The sequence below is a fragment of the Nyctibius grandis genome, chromosome 13 (assembly GCF_013368605.1).
Source record: "Nyctibius grandis isolate bNycGra1 chromosome 13, bNycGra1.pri, whole genome shotgun sequence".
NCBI classification, from domain to species: domain Eukaryota; kingdom Metazoa; phylum Chordata; class Aves; order Nyctibiiformes; family Nyctibiidae; genus Nyctibius; species Nyctibius grandis.
Genome location: NC_090670.1, coordinates 8649510 through 8668186, shown reverse-complemented (window position 1 = coordinate 8668186; position 18677 = coordinate 8649510). Strand labels below are relative to the sequence as shown.

The 18677-nt window shown below is 48.0% G+C and overlaps 1 protein-coding gene across 7 annotated transcripts in view; it reads right to left on the bottom strand.

Annotated features, from left to right (window-relative positions):
- MBNL3 (muscleblind like splicing regulator 3) overlaps positions 1-18677 on the bottom strand; it is a 96541-nt gene that overhangs the window by 58520 nt on the left and 19344 nt on the right. For 4 of the 7 annotated variants that reach the window (XR_011049169.1, XR_011049170.1, XM_068412092.1 and 1 more), the window contains exon 1: positions 3414-4507. The exons of 1 other annotated variant lie outside the window; for it this stretch is intronic. Coding sequence is in view for 4 of the 6 variants with exons in the window: in XM_068412092.1 (XP_068268193.1) it covers positions 3414-3587 (174 nt within the window). In the remaining 2 variants the exon portion in view is untranslated. Of the gene's footprint in view, positions 1-3413; positions 4508-18677 lie in introns of those variants that run through there. 2 more of the 7 variants (XM_068412088.1, XM_068412087.1) reach the window with 1 other exon arrangement.

Here is an 18677-nt window from a genome sequence, read left to right as displayed (position 1 = left end):
CAGCGGTGGCCGGCTCTCGTGCCTCTGGACCGCCGTCCACCAAGCAGTGCAGCTTGCCCTTCCATTCACACAAATTAATTCAGACAACACTGTTCTTCCAGAATAACGAGGGAGGAAGCGCGAGTAGAGAGTGAGAGCTCTCTTGGCATCCAATTCAAATCTGTGAACAGCTTCTCGCAATCTTGAGAAAGGTTCCTTCTGCTGCCTACAAATGTGCAAACTCCCCCTTCGAAGACCCACAGCTCTGGACAGCAAGATCCAGCCCCACCCTTGCAACCTAATCAAGATTCAGTATTTCATGACCAAAGCACTGCACAACGATACAATGCTCCTGCAAAGCACGCCCTGGTGAACCCCACTTAAGCATCAGTGAAGGCCCCCTGACTACCTTTAGGAGTCCTGTGTGCTCTTCACAAGCTTACAGGAAGCACACATTCACCCATGAAACAACCCACACTGAGGCAGCCTGCCTGCCTCTGGAAGCATTAGTGCTCTTACCACTGCAACAGAGGCAGAACCGCTCTATGAGATTGAGGGGAAATAAAAAAAGAAAAAAGTGGGATGCAGCAAGCGTACAGATGCTGCGCATGACCTGACCAGCGAGGTGAAACCATTGTACACCGAGTTATCAGAAGTTCCTGTATGAAGGCATTGTTCAGGCTTAAGAGGTCTGTGGGGAAAAAAACAAGGAACAGCGCTACACCATGGGTGAAGATAAGCAACCTCTGACCAAAGCCCTGGGCGACTGCAAGACAAGGGGGAAAACTTATTAGCTGCAAGTATCCTATATCCTGTCTCCAGTAAAGCAACACAGATGTTCTGCTAATGCAGGGCGTGAAAAGATGAAAAGAGCACCAAGCAGCTATCAAGCCCTCTGCAGGAGAGAGGGCCAGTGTTCAACAGCTGTTGGGAGGGAAACAGTGGCTGAGTGCACAAACATGTCTGCACGATAGGCAAGAAAAGCCGCTTCTTAACAGGTCTAAGAATGTGACAACTCTCTCTTCACCAGCAAGGGAGGTCACTGTTACAACCACAAGCCCCTCGATACCATTGCAAACAGGGCTTGGCAAGCCCAGCTCCAGCCCAAGAACAGAAACACCATTGTTCGAGAGTTTAGTCACCGGGGCGGTTATCTCCACTAGGAAATGCAAGGTGTACACAGACACAGGCTGCGGCGTTGGGGACTGCACCTCTCCATGGCACAGCAGAACAGGGGCTCTGCCCAGCGAGCAACCGGAGCCATGGGGCTGGAGGAAGGAAGGGCTTCAAGACCCACTTCTTGTTTGAGAAGTGGGGTGCAGAAACAGCCCCACCATCAACCCTTGGCCACGTGCTCTGCATAGTCTGACCTCTCCTCCTGGTGTACTTCCCAAAGGCAGAGCTGGCGGTCCTCCACGAGGCTTTCCTAAGCCTGAAAAATCTGGAAATTCTGTTCCCTAGAAAATTCAGGCCACTTAACTAGCACACACTGGGCATCAGCTACTATGTCAAGAGGAAACTGCAACGAGAACATTAGTTAACAAGCCAGTTACACAGGAAACCCGCTGAGCTGTAGAACATCATATTCTACTCCTCTGACATTTTTTTGCTTTCTCAGCATGGTGTTCCCCATCCCATTCCCCACTGCTGAAGCAGGAGAAGTGTTTGCTCATGCCAATGGGTGGGATTTGAACCGCAGCTGCTCATACACTTGGTCCTGCTCATCTCACTCCCCAGCTCTGCAGAGAACCCAGGCGTGCTGCAGACACTGCACCTCACACATGGGGAAGCATCACCCACTGGATGACACTGGACTACAGCGCAGCTCAGAGCCAACCCAAGCTGGGTGGCTGCACAGGGGATACCTCCCCAAGGCGCTGCAAACATCAGGTAAGCTCTGCAAGGGGCATGGTACTACCCTGCACGGCATGACAGCACTCCTTTCAGTTCACAAATAAATGATATAAAACATAAACATATTAATCTCTTCATTCAAAGTATCTGCACTGCCACTGGCTACAATTCAAAAGTTTCAAGGGCATAAAGAACATGACTTTTTCTCCCTCCAATAGAAATATTTTTGTCTCTTGCTGTCAGCAAACCAGCAATGTAAATGAACATTTGAAAGTCACTGTATAACTAAGAGTCATTGCATGTAATCAGATTAAAAAGAGCAAAACCCAATGCAAAGAGGAAGCTTGAACTTCTTGGTAAAAGGGAACAGAAGTGAAAATACGAAGAAGCCACAAACAGTAATAAAATGGGTAAACGTGTGTTAGACTGGATCCAGCCCCAGTCTGAAACTGTGCATATGTAATTCCACCAGTTGTGTTACTCATTATGTTCATAAAAATAAACCCAAATCTTTTCAAGCAACAGTTGAAGTTCAAGGGAAAACTTTTAAGCTTGTAAAGTTTATTAGATTACTTCCAGAAACTCGAACAGGTTAATTACTCTGATCAAAACATTAAACACAATGTCAAGAGTCCTCAAAAGCAATCAGTTACCTGTATATCCCAGGCTTTTTACCAACCTATTTAAAATACCTTTTGAGGAGCCACATTTTTGGGCAAAAGGGAAAGAAGAAAGTGGATGTTCCTTTCCTGAGAATTGCGGTGAAGCGATCCCGAACAGAGATGCCCATCTCCCCTTCTGCGTGTCCCATGTCCCCCACCCCGACTCAGACCCCCGGTATTTAGTAAATTTTGAAAGTCACCCCTGGAGCTCCAGCAGTGACAAGCAACCAAGAGCCATTTACTGCCTGCAAAATCGACTCTGCAAAGACAAGCACCAGCAAAAAGGCTCAGCTGTAACTCGGACAGGCCTAGCAGAGCCATCATGTTTGCATGTCTCTTGCAGAAAGCATTTTCCCAATGCCCATTTTTCTGGGAGTGCTGCTCTCCAAATATTTTGGCTGTTCCTCATCTACAGGACGGCATTAGAATGCATCTGCAACTCTGTCTCCAGGAAATACACACAAAGCTGATTCATTATCTTAAAATGCTGCTTTCATTTCTGCTCATTAAAAGCACATTTCAGATCCCTGCGCTGAATGTGCAACCTATGTGCTCTGGACACAAATTAAAGCACTGGGTTTCAGTTCTCTACTTTTCTCATTTCAGTTTCATTTGCTGCCCACAACGTGCATTCTCCATTTCAAGGACAGCTACATCAGACGTGAGCTACCATTGGAAAACGCTCCGGATAAAATCCTCTCTCTCCCTTGTGATGCCTGGCACTCCAGGCAATTGCACTTGATGTCAGACCCAACCTAGATTTCAGGAGCTACATCGTGAACCAGCAGCATCCTCCCTGAAGAAAACAAAGCAATAAACAGTTGTTCTGCACATTCCACACCCCGGCACGTCAAGCCATTTGGAAGAGAAGGAAAAGCAAAGTGAGCTTAGGTAATGCACGCGTTAGGCAGTCCTCACCTTTAGGGAGTCAAAGCAGGCAATAACTCGACCATTTTCCACATGGCAACTCCGTGACGGATGGGCGAACTTGCACTCTGCATCAGACCGAGAACAAGTACCTCTCTGAAACTCTCGACACACTTCTAATGTCAGCCATTTTGTATCACGAACCAGGGAAACGTTTACAGCCATATTAAAAACCAAAAATTAAAATGCAAGCAATCACACCCTTCTTCAGGGCAATATTTACTGCTGATCTTTTTTCTTCTTTTTCTTTTAAAAAAAGGGTAAAAAAGTGAATTCAAGTCAAACGTGAAGAAATAACTAACTTGTTGCTTTGGTAGAACTCCTATTCATCAGCACTTAGGTTTTCATTTAAGTCAAATCGTGTTTGTTTAAACAAGAATTAAACATAAAGCCAATCATAAAATAGAAATCTTATCAGAACAACTGAAAATCAAATTAGAGGCCAGCTCCTGAAAGTGCAATTGTAGAAGTTAAAATATAAGTGTTATATTTTGTGCCACTGCCGAAGTTACTTGCAAATAACTGGCAGACTTTCAAAAGAATTCTGTGCTCTCCAGTTAATGGTTTCAATTATTCTTGCAAAAAGCATATGCTGCTGGCAGCACTTCAGTTTGTGGAATGGTCTCGGTCCTTGGGGAGAAAACTTCGGGGTGTTTTTTTTTTTTTTCCTTCTATTTCTTGCTTCTAAAAATTACGGTTCGTGAGCATCAAAACGAGCAAAAGGACGTCTGAATTTTCTTTCTTTCTTTCTTTTCTTTTAAGTATTTGCTACATACTCAGGAAAGGAAAAAAAAAATAAAATGGCTGAGCAAACTGCGTGTAAACGGGGAGCAAAAAAAAAAAAAACGAAGGACAAGGCTGGAGGAGTTGCCGTCAGGGCACGAACCGCAAGCAACGCCGAATTAAAAAGAGAGGGGGGCGAGGGGCAGAGAGAGGCAGCCCTAGACAGAAATCCAAGCAGCGGTGGCTTCAGGAAAGGCACTTTTCAGCAACCTGCAGGAAAAAGAGAAATAGAATCAGCCAGGAGCCGAGCGCCGGCCCCGCTCAGGCGGGCGCGGGGCTGCCCGGCCCGGCCCCGGCCGCCATTGTCGATACCGGAGGGGCATTTCCCGCACCAAGCTGCGCATGGGAGGAGGAAGCGACCAATGGCGTTTACCGTTGCAGCAGCAAGCCCGGGCAGCCGACCAATAACAGAGACCGTTTCATAGCGGCCCAGGCTGGTAGAGGCTGGGGTTCGTGCCCGCCGCACACGGAAAAGCGCCCCAGCCCCGCGGCCCGGCCTGCGCGGCGGCCCCAGGCCGCAGGCCCCGGCCGCGACGGGCCGCGCCCACCCTCTGCCCAGGCTGGTGCCCCGGCCAGCTCGGCACGGCGTCCCGCAGGGCCGGCAGCGCGGGGGGCTGCATCCACCACGCAGCTCGCCCAGACTAGGGAAGGGTATTTTGCTCGTTAGTCTTTTTAATTTTTTTTTTTTTTTTCATTAACACGCCCCCCCCTTTTCTGTAGGAAACGTTCAGGCAGGAAGAGCAGGCGGTGGCTTTCTTGTATACAAAGCAGAAGGAGCTGTCACAGCTCAGCCCCGAAACCCCATCGCATTTTTAAGGTGTTTTATTTAACCCACGGCTAGCTGCAGAGCTGTTCCAGCAGAAGCCTGGGATGGCACATGGAAGACAAACGACTGGTTCACAGTCACTCCTCTGGATTCAGAGCCTACAAAACTAAAAGCAAACCCGACAAGGAAACCTAAGCCACACACACGGAAAAAATTTAACTCATTGCTCACAGCTGTAGTTTTCCACCAGACTACAAGCAACTCGAATTACTCTGACTCCAGCAGCTCGTGTTATACAACAAGCAACTTTCAATGCATTCCTATTCAAGGCTTCCTTGGCATCCGCTACAACGTTAAGCTGTCCCTAGAGTTTCCCATTCTAATATTAGTTGTACCAATGCCGCCTGACAGGATTGGGCTGTTTCCAAGTTCCCAAAATCCAGCCCTTTATCTCCCTGAAGTACAGCCACCCAGTTTTGCAAACACTTGACAGGCACGGGATGTTGCTCGTGTGACTGCTATTAAGACTTCAAGCTTTTGCAGGAGAAGAGCCTTCAACTACAAGAAAAGGAAGCTTAAATTCCTCTTTTGTTATTGGTGTGTTACTGCAATTACACTGATCAGTAACTGAAACCTACTGGAGCTGGAACAGTCAAACAATGCTACCAAGGAAGAAATGTGGGAAGAGGCTGTCAGCAGCAGCAGGGGATGGGGCACAGAGGCTGTCTGATTCACAGATCAAATTATTTCACATTTAAAAAAACCCCCAACATCCATTAAACCTATGTTGCAAGTATTTTCTAGGCTAATTAGAGTCAAGTTCATAACAAAAACTACCGAGATCCTTGCAATCCAGCTTGCAGCACCAGCACAAAGGTTAGTCTGACCCATGATTCTGGAAGGACCTTTGCATTTTTGCACATCAGGTGGGGAACAGAGACTGCAAACGTTAGATTTGCTAAGCATGTTTTAAGCTTCAAAGGGAAGGGGAAAAAGCACATCTAGCCACACTCGTGTCTTCTGGGTTTCGTAAGGAACAGAGATGCTCTAAATCAATGCCAATTTTGCAAACAGGGCAAATTTATACAGGAATCCCATTCACTGATGTGTGGGCTCCCTGTCCAAATGAGCTCAGCGAGCAGGAAAAGATGTGCGGAAACCTTCTGCAGGGAGCTAAGGACTGGCTGGGCGCAGCTCTTAAAAAACGAGCTGGAACAGGTCAGATATGGGTGGGGATTAGAAAGAATGCTCTCTCAGAAGCTGCTCCGAGAAGACTGAAATACAACCATCTTGTGGATTAAGTACCTATTCCACAGCTTCAGACTCCCAGGGAAGCGAGGGTCTGTTAACACTGGGGCCTGAATATGATGGGCTTGAACTTAACACATGGTTATACCAAGATGCACAAACAGTGTAGTAACATTCACCGCTTCCCAGCCCTTCTATCTTAAGAAATCCCAAAGAATGTAACAAACAAAACGTTCGTCTTGCTGTCACCCGTGTAGCTCAGGAACACATATGTGCACACATAGACAGACAGGTAACACGCCTGCACTAAGCTGCTTGGTCCTCCAGATGAAGGGAATCAAGTTAATGGAAGATGAGTCAAATGAATCCTACAAAACATTGAACTACAAATATCAGGACATTCAGATACATGTAACGTGGTTGATATTTTTCTTTTACAACTCTTGGGGGGGGGGGGGGGGGGAAACAAACAGAAAACTCTGAAGAAATACTTGCCAATGTCCTGCTGATGGAAATGGAGACCCCCTGCCCCACAGCCTGCAGAAGGGCACACTCGTCTGTTCAGCGCACAAGAACGAGACACAAGGAATATTCTGTGCTACGGAAACAACCCACCTTCCTGCAGAAGGACAGACTATCATCTCAGACCCCAGGGATCCTGTACTGGGGGGAGCCAAATAAATGAATAATTTTTTAATACCAGGGGCCTCAATTCTGCAGCCTGCGTGCCAACCGGCAGAGCACAGCAGCAGCATACACTGCCCCCATCACTTGCTTGCTGTGCGCTTAGGACAGCACTTAAGCACATGCTTAACTTTAAGCATGCTGACAGTCTTACTGGAAAGAAGAAAACCTGAAGCATGTACTTGAGTGCTTTGCTGAATCAGGGCCTAAATAAATGAATCTGCTTCACAGGTTTATCAAGGCTGGGAGGCCAGCAAGCACAGGCAGCAGTCATCGTGTTTCGGCTTACATGATCGCAGCCCAGAGGAGCACGAGTTAGGCTTTTCTGCAAGTCAACAAATACAGTTCTGTCAATGTTTAGACTGCTGCAAATTCCCTCTCCGTGTGGCCACAGGGAAAGCCAAAAATGCGTGCACGCAGGGCTGACATCACCCCCAGCGCTGTACAATGCTGCAGCGAGGCTCTGGCGCACGCCATCAAAGGGTAACACATTGAACAGGAACCCACCACTAACACCATAAAGCTTCAGTTCTCCATGTTTCAACTCCTGGCAGCAAACAACTGTAACCATTCTCACCACGATGCATCCTTACACTTCCCTTGTGTTACCCTTTTTTGGGGGGGGGCTGAGAACTGGCACTTTATTCACTTTGTTCTCCTGCTTAATTCTAATGAGAGGAATAAAAGTATCCAAGCCAAAAGCAACATATAGCAAGGCTAAAAAGTAGCTCCAGAAAACAGGGGTATGCAGGAAAAACAACCAAGGGTAGGTGCTGCCTTTTGAACCCTTCTCAGCAAGGCAGATCCATCCGGCAGAGCTCATCCCCTGTGCTACCAGATATCTCATTTCAATAGCAGTGGCATCAAAGCTGGAGAAATCAGCAGAGCAGAGAGAAAAGCCTGTGGCCTTTATCCCTGTAAGGAAACTATAATATCCCCGAAGCCCCGGCTCCAGGGCTACTTGCTGGGCCAGGCTCTAATTGCCTGAGATGCAGAAGGATGGGGCTTGCTCCAGATGTCAGACCCAGGATTGCAGCTACTGAAGTGACGGGAATAAGGGCAGTCTGAGGAGCGAAGGTCACGCCAGGGCTCGCCTCTGGCAGGACTGCGATGCCCTCGCTGTTTGAGGTAATGTGAGGACGAGCGTATTCACTCGATGCTTGAATTCCTCCTGCTTTCCACGAAACTGATCCCCCTCCACTGACAACCCCCCATGGATGTCAGCTCTTGAGGATGCTTCCTGACAGCCGAGTTCAGAGATGGTAATTTATGTGACAGAGTGGATTCAAGCAGCTCCCAAGTGTAAACGGTGCTCTTTAAAGAGATTTTTTTTTTGGTGAAGAACAAAAATGACTCAGTAGAAGCAGCAAGGTGGGTTCCATATTTATTGTTCCTCAAGGATTTCCGGGTCACGACTGCTCAGATGAGAAGCAAAAGTGCTGTTGCCCTAACTGACAGTCCTGGTGAGTGAGAACAGCAGCTATTCCCCTTCACCTGATGTGGAATAGGGACAGTGAGGGGACACTGGAGCTTTCCCAAAGCCAAGTTTCAGCTGTGCCCTTTCTTTAGCATATGTGAATCTGTCCATGCTCCTCTCCTCAACACAAACCACCAGCACATGACAGAGGAACCACAGACCTGCTCTCCTGAGTCCAACCTCACCCTGTCCTGCCAGGCTGCAGCATCCTTTACCCAGTTGTGCAAGTTATGGTCGATGAAAGCTCAGACCCAGCCAGTCAGGATGGACAGACGCCCTGGAGGCACAGCAATAGAGAAACTGTGCTCTTAAGCTTGCAAAATTCAGACCTCAAATCTTTTACCAATTCCACCACAACTTACAGCCGACCTCTGAACTATTAATGTTCTCTGAGTGTCTAGATATTGTCGAAGCCAAAAAAGACTTTTTTTTTTTTTTATGGCCTTTCCTCAAAGCACTAAATTCAGCTGGCAGCACAAATGACACTTTCACTCATCAGTCTTTGCACCTTTGAGGCGATTCTGTAACCTCAGCTTTTCATTGCACCTTAATGGGTATGGAAGAGTTTGGTGCACCCATCACCCTCTCCTCAATATGCCAGAATGGAGGAACTCCTCACTCAAACAGCAGTGAGATGTTTCCACTATCAAAAAATCTGCCAAATAAATGCTGTGTTCCTGGAAACACTGCACAGCAAAGAAAAATGGGAACAATGAAAACAGCACATTGAACTGTTTTGGTCTGAAAGAGAAACAAAAGTCTTTAGGAGAATACCACCACTTTCACATTCCCATGGAAAACCAAGTCTGAGCATCTTCCCCAGTCCATCCTTTCTCCTCCACTTTCACAGCAGTAATAAAGAAGAACACATGAAGCTGCTTTCTTGCTCTTCAAAGGAAGCAAAAAGTCAAGGGCAGGATTTCACTGGAGAGTGTTCTACCAGTACATTTATAGGCAGCAATGCATAAGAAAAGATAACCTACATTTGTGGGGACCTTTCAGTCAGGGGTGGGGTGTGGGGGCAGAATCATCTAGGACCCACCGAGCCAGGAACGTGATGACATTAGTTCAGTTGGGTGACTAATATTAGAGAAGCTCATTTTGGGCCTCACAAAAGCCCAAGGCAAGTTAGGTGCTGCCATGATCGGATCACAGGGTAGCTCTGCTTCGCTTGGGACTGGTTCAAAAGCAGAACTAGCAAGACTGTACAGCAGCAAAAGCAACCACAAAAATAACACCCGTAAGGTCAAGGTGTGGATCCTCCACTGCTGAAGTCCTGATTAGCAGGGCTCTTACCCTGTATCACATACAACCCAGCAGCGCTCAGATTCCTATAGACTCCAATTCCTCTGCTGTTGCAACGCTGACAGTTTGCACGCAGCAGGGCTGCCTCCAGCGTGGGCCGGCTCCCACCCCCCGCGCTCACACGGGCTGTGCACTTGGGACAGGAGCCATCTCTGCAAACGGCAGCTTCTCCATAGCTTCTCATTGCCTGTGCACTTAATGGGCTGCAGTACCAAGCCCAAAGAAGGTCAATTTATTTTCTGCCACCTGTAAGAGGTATTTTTGCTCTCAAATTAGAAAATAATATTCTATTTTTCCACTCTGGCCCTCATACTCTAAAGCAAACACTTTAGGGACGCGGTAGAAACTTTGAATATTTCCTTTGTGAACATTCTGTACCTGGACATTTTCTCCCTCAGGGAAGAGTTTACTTAATTTAAGGCAGACCTTTACAGCTAGGAGAAAATAAACCTTATTTTATTCTTCTACCGCTTACTCAGAAAAAGAGGTTTCCTCTACCGTGGCCACGCATGAAAAGTTTCTGTTCAAGGTCTAATCGCAGATGTTGGGGGCCATCAATAACCAGGGATCACCGTGTGCCGAAGAGTCAACTCAGCCCAAAGTACTGTCCGTTCAGAAGAGGATGGCAGAACCCAGAAGCCACACGTGCAAATAAATAACCTCCCGTACCTGCTGCAATGGAAAATCCTCGCTGGCAGGACACCAACCCACTACAGAAGTGGCTGCGTGCACAAGGTGGATGTTGGGGCATGCAAATACCACACATCTCTGTGCTGAAGGAGCCACTAACACTCATCCGTCTTCCCCCATGCTTGCTCATGCCGCTGGCTTAGAGCGACTCTGCAGAGTGTGGGTTCCTGGTTGTGACCTCTGTGGAAAGAGCAGCACAAGAAAAATCCTCCCACTCCTCCGTGGGGACAGCTGAAGTCGCACATACTGCGTCCCACCTCTTATGAAGCTCGCCAACTTTGCTAAAGCTCCTGGATTTATGGCACCCCAGAAGATAGCTGTGGGGCTCTGCGGGGACAGCAGTGCTGCCGCCCTTGGGAAAATGGATCGTCCATCCCTCATCTCTGGGCACTCCCCACTGCTCTTAGCTGCCCTGGCATGACCTAGGCATCTCTCTTACCTGGAGAGGTGGCAGCTGAGGAACCGAGGGGGGGAAAAAAAAAAAAAAAAAACAACCCCAAAAGAGAAAGAAGATAAGATAAAGCACTGTGAGGGAAGGAAGGCCTTCACTGCAGAGAAACAAAAAAAGTACAAATAAACTTGGGGAACTTTATCCTCCCTTGCATACATGCAATTCTCCACGTTTACACTCTGCAGCAAACAATCACAGGAAAAATAAATGCCAAGTTTAAGGAAATATTTGAAAAAATCCCTTTGTTTTTGAAATCTACCATTCTTCACTGTGCTCCTATTCCCTCAGCCGCCTGAAATCTTCACAACGTGTTTTCCTTCTTCATCAACCTCCACCACCTCTTGTCCACCAAAGTTCAAAGAACTCCTCTCCCCTTTGGTCCTGCAGGATTAAGCTCTTCTCCAAAACGCGTCCACAGGCAAATGGCTGGGAGCTATTTGCCACTATCTGCTGGGGATTTCTAAGCCAAAAATGCATTACAAAAACAGTGCAATTTAAGGAGCTTTTTTTGTTTATTTGTTTGTCTTTGAACAAAGTCACAGAAGCTGCTGTGCTGGACCCACACACGTGCCTCAGCAGAACAAATGCCTTTCCATAGGGTGTTCCAGGGCAGCATGCGGTGCGGTGCTTCAAAGGGAACTTCCCTGTTTTGCTGAATAGATTTGTTGTTAGAATAACCACACACGCACATTTTTGTTCTTTTGGGCTTTTGATTTCCTGCCATCAGCTTATTTGGGACCAGTTAGAGGACAAGACCCCTTTTCCTGCTCCAGCTCTCTGCTAGGTGCGATGATGACCCGCTGTGATCCCACACCTGCGGGATATGGGTGTTCCTGGGGGATGCTCTGCTGATCAGGCAGCCAAGAGGGAGTTCAGCTTGAGCCAGGCTCCAGCACAGCACCCATCGCTCCCCAGGCACAGATACATAGAGAAGGATGCTCCCTTCTACTGGGACCCATCTGGCAAATCCCTTCTAGCCTCCTATGGAAGGCAGCTTCCTGGTGCCAAGGGCCAGGGAGCTGCATCAGAGCAGGGTGGCTAACCTGAAAGAAGCATTTCCTCTGCGGTGCAGAAGCAGCTACTGCGCTGCTGTGAGGCAGTGCTAAAATCCCCTCCAGCGCCAGCACCGCTTGGGAGGGGTTAGGACCACAATTACACCAGCTGCAAACACAAAAGGGAAAAAAAAAAGTTGGCAGGGATCTCTGGAGGTCAGCTAATCCAAACCCCGTCTCAAAGCACAGCCAGCTTCAGAGGTGGATGCTTCCATCTCCAAGCACAAAGAAAGCTGTCTCACACAAAGAGAGCTCAATTGAGTCAAACAAATTTACAGAGGAGACAGGAAAGGCCAAGGCTCATTAAGGCTTGTTCCCCACCACGTAATTGTAAGAAATAGGATCAAGCAGATGTATCCCACAATCTATCTGATTATCCTGCTCAGTGTTCAAGAAACCCCCAAGGTCTTTGCCAACCAGATAAGTGTCCGCGCGTGTTTCAGAGGGCCGACGGGAACAAATGAGGGGAGGGAATGCCTTTACCCAACTGCCCTTCATGGGATTCTGCTGGCAGGAACAACCTATGGCCCCTCTCCTAAGCTCCAAGCATGGCCCTAGCCCTCAAGCCAGGCAATATACTCCATCAAGCAGGAGAAATACTGAAATAGAAGCCTAGCTCAGCCATTCATCGTGCTACAGAGGAGGCCTGGGGCTTTTGGGAGGTATCAGACTTGCTGCATACGCAGAGGAGACCTGCTCAGCTCTGGAGCTTCATAGGTGCCTTCTGGAGCTTCATAGGTGCCTCTGCCTGTGCGCACGTACTTGTGGCTGGAAAATTCCCACCGCAGGCTTCTCAATCACAGAGCCAGCTGCTCACAAAGACAAATTTTCTCCAACAGGAATGCATTTTCCATTCAGGTCCCATACTACGTATCCTCAAAGCTCGTATGTGCTCCTACACGCACACTACGGTTTCATACACTCACATGTTAGCTGTCCCACCTGGTGACCACAGGCCTGCAGAAAGAGGAGACAGCATTTGGACAGTGGTTTGAATTCTTTCTCAGCTGGAAGAATTCACAGAAAACAAAAATAGTTTTTCTTTTAACATTCTTTGTACTGAGTGCTTGGATAAGACATAAGTAACTTGGCAGCAAACCAGTTTGGTACAAACACAGAACACCAGAACACAATGCAGTCATCACAAAGCCACCGCTCTGGGCCAGACAGTAATTTTCCCCTTTGCACAGGGCAGGCCTCCAAAGTCTTTATGCTACTACATTCAAGTCCATCTGAATTACACGATGTGTTAAAAATGAGGACTCATGCACAATAACGAAAACACCAATCATTTATGGGCTACACGGAAGGGCATACTGTGCACAAAGGTACTCTAGAAACATTTGTGAAATGATTCAGGACTCGGAAAAAGGGAAGCCTTGACTTATTCCTCAACTCTGACCTCTAACAGCATACTCAGGTTGCAAATCAAATATATGATGGCATAAGGAGACTGAATGATTAGTAACAAAAGCATCCAACGTATTTAGGATCATTTCTTTCAGGATTAAAAGGAAGAAGTTAGAACATGAAGGAAATCAGGAAAAACAAACATAGCAACAACTGAGAACTTATTTTCCACTTCCATATGCCAGTGGAAATCCAGAGCAGCCTAGTCCCAAACCCCAAAGGCATTATTGTCATGCAGGTAGCTGCTGCAGGTCCCCACTTACACAGGAAAGATGTTCTAGTCCATAAGTGCCAGGCTGGGACCCTGGAAACACGGGCTCAAACCCTGCTGCAGCCACAGTGGCACAGTGACAAGTCGCTTAATCCCTCTGCAAACGGGGGCCATTACGTCCCTATTTCTCAGTGATGTCTGGCGGATAAAACCCAGGAACGGCAATCAGGCATTGAGAAACTACTATAGTAAAGGCTGTATTAAGGACTAGATGAATAGATCTGTCTCAGACCCCACAGCCATTACAGTATGAAATAGGAAACAGGATGGGGAGCAGAAAGCATGCACACACACATATATCTGCCCCATTAATCCAGCAGGCTGCAACAGGATGAAAGGCATGTCCAACAACTCCAATCTTGCTTGCGCAGCAATAAGCACCCTCCCAGTGTGGAAGGGAGGCACTGCTGTAGTACATGCCAGGAAGCACCTGAGCCAAGAGGCACCTGGAAGGTGTAAGGGCCAGTTCTGGCAGTGTCCTTTGGCACCAAGTGCCACCCGCTCAGCTAGTGGCCAGGGGCTGTCTGCCTGGTGCCCCTGTGGGACACAGAGGGGTTGGGGATGCACGCGGAGAGGAGCCAACACAGCTAATCCTTGAAAAAGGCAAGGGGAAGTCAAAGTTGCCCTTGAGGCACTTCCCAAGCCATTCAGAATTAGTGTGTTGGCCTCTCCTGCCTTCCACACACCCCGAAATCTGTTATTCATTGCTCTTCATCTCACTGCCAGGTGGATGAATCAACTTTTCAGGGACTGAACATCCTCTGTTCTCCCTGAGATGCCTGAGTCACAGATGCCAACTGAAGTCCTCAGATCTTCAATTCCCTCCTTACCTTCCTGCATTTATAACATGACAGCCTCCAACTTCTCTCTCCTGTGGAAGTCTTAGTGACCTGAATTACTTCCAATTTCCCACTTAAGGCCTGTGGCACGCTTTTCTTCCAGAAAGCATCTGACTCATCATGAAACTACTGAATCAAAACCTGAGAAGCCTGAGAGCCTGAGAAGGTGGGCTCTAGCTAGCAGATGTACAGATGAACAGCGCCTTCCATGTGCCCCATCCTTCCTGCCACCACCCCGCAGCCCCCAGCCACTCATGGCCAGAAATATGCAAACACACAAGCACCCACCCCTGCCTGGTTGGGTGTCTGTTCAAGCTGACTTTTAAAGCAGCAAGCAAAAAAACCGAATAGGTATCTATTCCCTCAAAACTTAGGCGTGCGCTGTGAACCACCATCCATCAATGCACTTATCTGCCCCCCACCCAAGGGAAGGGGCTTGGGTGATGGCAGAGGGAAGAGGGGATAGATGGCAAGTGGAGTCTTTGTTTTAATTGGCTGCTGTTAAGAACATTAGAAGGATGTTTGAAGGAGAATGATTATGGGCAGAGTGCAGAGGAGGTAATCAAAGCTGTCCGACAAACTGAATTTATGATGTGGCTCAGCAATCCATCACCTGGCTATCATTCCTACATACAGGCACATACATAAGGCTCAAAATATATTTAGCTCAGGGGGGTCTAGAAAAAAGTGGCTGTTCTTGCAACCCCAGCTAACAGCATTTTGCTCCTTATAACACTACAGAAGCAACTTATTTCAAATCGGGGAGGGAAATCAGTTCAGATATAAAGGATAAATTGTTTTAAATTCTTCTGAGTGTGAAGACAACTTTGTTTACTAAATGCATACGAGGGAACGTATGTGTACAGCACATTCTCAGGAGTGAAAATCTGGCTGCCTGCAATTCGCTGTGATATAGATGCATTTTGTCCAGAGGAAGTCCAATGGCCTTGTTTGTTTTCACTGCTAATAGAGGAGTTCAATGAAATTTTCTATTGGGAAAGCCTAATGAGGTCAGAATAATAGAACAGAGTAACTAGGAAGGAATGTCCTTGCATTTTATTTTTAGAATAAGGATATAGGTGGGGCCTTGCAAGAGGCAGGGTATGGGTCTGTTTCGGCACACACGGCCAGGGTGGAATGCTTGGTCCTGTGAGCTTGAGGGGGTTTTGAGCTTATTTTTGCAACAGCGAATCCCTTGCTGAAATCAGCAACAAGAGGGTGGAAGTGTCCAGCTGGGAGAAGAGCAGAGCGATGCTTGGGGGCACACGGACAGCTGGGCCAACAGCGGCCCCGGGGACCGACTGCAGCTGGGCAGCTCTTAGCCACGCTCCCCTCAACCTGTTTCCCTTTCTTTCCTGGGAAGATGAACACCTTCAGCAGCTCCGCTGAACTGGAGAGCTCTACTTCTGCACATTAAAGGGAATCCAAGCGTTGTGGAGGGAATCAAGAGCAAGAAGAGCCCGATGCAGCAGGACAGGGGAGGCACGCAGCGCTGCAAAGGGAGCAGCCAGCAGTACGACAGGGAACAGGATTTACTCTGTTGTTAAGGCTGGATGTCAAAACCCAGCGAGACAGCCTCGGGGAGAGAAGAGACGGGCCAGAGTAAGGCTGTGAAAATGAAAAGGAAGGAACAAAGCTAAATAAAAGAATGGAGGTGGAGCGGGAAGTGTCTGGACTGGGATAAACAGGTAAGGAGGAAAAAGGGTGCATTCAAGAGCAAGCAGGCCGTGGTCTGTTTCCTGGCACCAGCTAATCTGATTGGCACAGAGATACAAGAAACAGAGGCTTATATAGCTCATGGGAGCAGATCTTCAGCTAGGGAGAGCCATCATCACTCAGCAATTAACTCCCTCACAGGCTCTGCCCCTAAGCCCAAAGCGCAGAGCTGGCCCTGCCGAGCACAGCCAACGCAGAACAAAGGAGAACAAGACGAAGTGTCTTTGTAAGGGTTAACAGACAGCAGAGAACAAGCTGTTCCACGCATTCAGGTCATGAAAAACAGGACTGGGACTTGACACAGGCACCATGCACACGTTGCTCTGCCAGGATCACCAGAGCTCAAACGGAGGAGCAGCCAACTGCCCACTACGAATGAGAATGCAAAGAGCTTCACCTTAAAATCTGCAAGGACCAAGTTAACCGAGGGATATCTGGTGAGGGTATAGGTTAGGGAGCATCAAGACATCCAACGAGACCAGAGGCTAGCATCTCTGCTCTGCTCCTTGATATTCTCTCTAGGAAAGGAGTAAGGCTAAGTAGGGGGAAAGTGCACAGGACAAGGTGCAAAGCACCCTCTGATCCCTCCTGTGCTGCCCAGTGCTGCAGGTCTCCTACTGGTGCTGAAGATGTAGGTGGAAACAATCCAGCAGACTAGAACTAGAACCACAGGAATGGTTCAGGGAGGGCAAGAAAATGCTCCAGCAGGTAGTCACAGGAGGCAAGACTTGCTCTCCAGCATGCAGGTCCTCAAACACAATGTTCTGGAGTGGTATGTAGCCCATGAGCCCTTCCGCTGCTCCCATCCGCAGTCTGGTGCAGGCAGTGAGGGCAAACCCCCGAGCAGCAGGATAGTGGAGGAACAACCCTCCTTCCACCTGAAGCCCAGCTGGAGACAAGGAGCAGGCAGGACCCACAGATGCCCAAGAGCAAGGCAGATATGTACAATCTCCCGCCCCAAGGCTCTCCAGCGTCCCACTATTTCTAACTCTGAGGACTTCCTGAGCCTGCTGTGGTTTGCCCATTCACTATTCCCCAAACAACTCCTCGCTTAGTACTTACCCAGTCTCCCCAGCGCTTGCGCAACCTTCATGCACCCACAACACCCTTTGACAATGACCTCCACAGCTCCACCATGCCTCACGTGAAGGAGGAAGATCTCCGCTGGAGTCCTTGGCCACAAACACTCCCTCATCTCCCTGCCTTCCCCCTGGTTGGTTTTATGATATGCTGCAGACTGAGCATCAGCCTCTTCCCAAAGACACATCCTTTTAGGGACTTATAGTATTAGCGATGAAGTTAAAATCTATGTACAGCAGTTTACAAAGCTTATTTTCCTCTTAGATAAAAGGGAGGGTCAGGGTGACACAGAGTAATCGCGGGATGAAATGCCACAATTTCCAACCCTTTCTGGGAGCTCGACCCAACAAGTCTCATTTGCGACCCCAGACTTGGGCACAAGCTTGCAATTAAAAAAATTAACAGTGACTTTGAATACAAGGGCTACAATTTAACTAACCCGCATTCAGGCTTCGTTAATAAAGAAGCTCTTCTGTAGGCTACAGCACAAAGGCACTTTTCCAAAGATCAGGTTACCTGTGCCCAGCTATGCCACTGTGGAAATTTTAGCGAGCTTTATATAAAAGCTCAAAGAGTGCTCGTCTCTGGACACCTCCCTGCCCGCTCTTCACCCTCCACTCTGCTAGGAGCAGGCTAAGCTGGAGCCTGGCTCAGTCCATGGGTAAGGCAGGGCTTGCAATTAAGCAATAATGATCGCAATCACAATGCATTTTCAAGGGACCGATGACCAGCTGGGTGGGGTTACATTACAATCCATTAACCTAGTCAGCATTTAAAGCTCCAGAACTGCACAGCAGAGGCTGGCACCGGTACTATAAAACAAAATGAGAACATACTCTTAAAACATGCGTCTTTTGAGGCTCTGTAGAGCCTTACAGCTACGTCTTCACAGATAATCACATCACAGGTACAGGACAAGGTTAGCAACTAAGTGCCCACAGCTAATGAGCCAGTTTATTCATCTTACCTAGCAGAGAAGTGTTTTTCCCCTCCCTCCCATGGTAATGTTACCTCGACAGGTACAGTGCCCGCAGTAAATACTGGGTCTGTCCCATATTCTGGATTACCTCTTTAGGGATAAGAGCAAAGATACATACTTGGGGAACAGGTGCTTCCTACAGCCTCCTGCACAGCTCACAGCATGAGAAAATTAAGCTGACTGGAAAAGCAAAGCCTTCTGCTGCCCCCAAAGCAGAACTCGTTTGGTATCATTACTCATAGGCCAGTTAAACTAGGGAGTTGCTACTCTGGAGCCTTTTGTGCTTATTTCTCTACAGATCCTAAAGCAAGGGAAAAGCACAAACTTCAAAGAAATGTCCTGGAAATGCCACATGCCCTAGGACACCCCATATATCCCACTGGCAGTAGTGCTGAGCCTAACTTTACCCCTCTCCTTAATTGCCACTCTACCTCTTAACAAAACATCTATTGCATACCTTTGCTCCTATCGACTAGCTGGGATATCACCGAAACATGGTGGCGG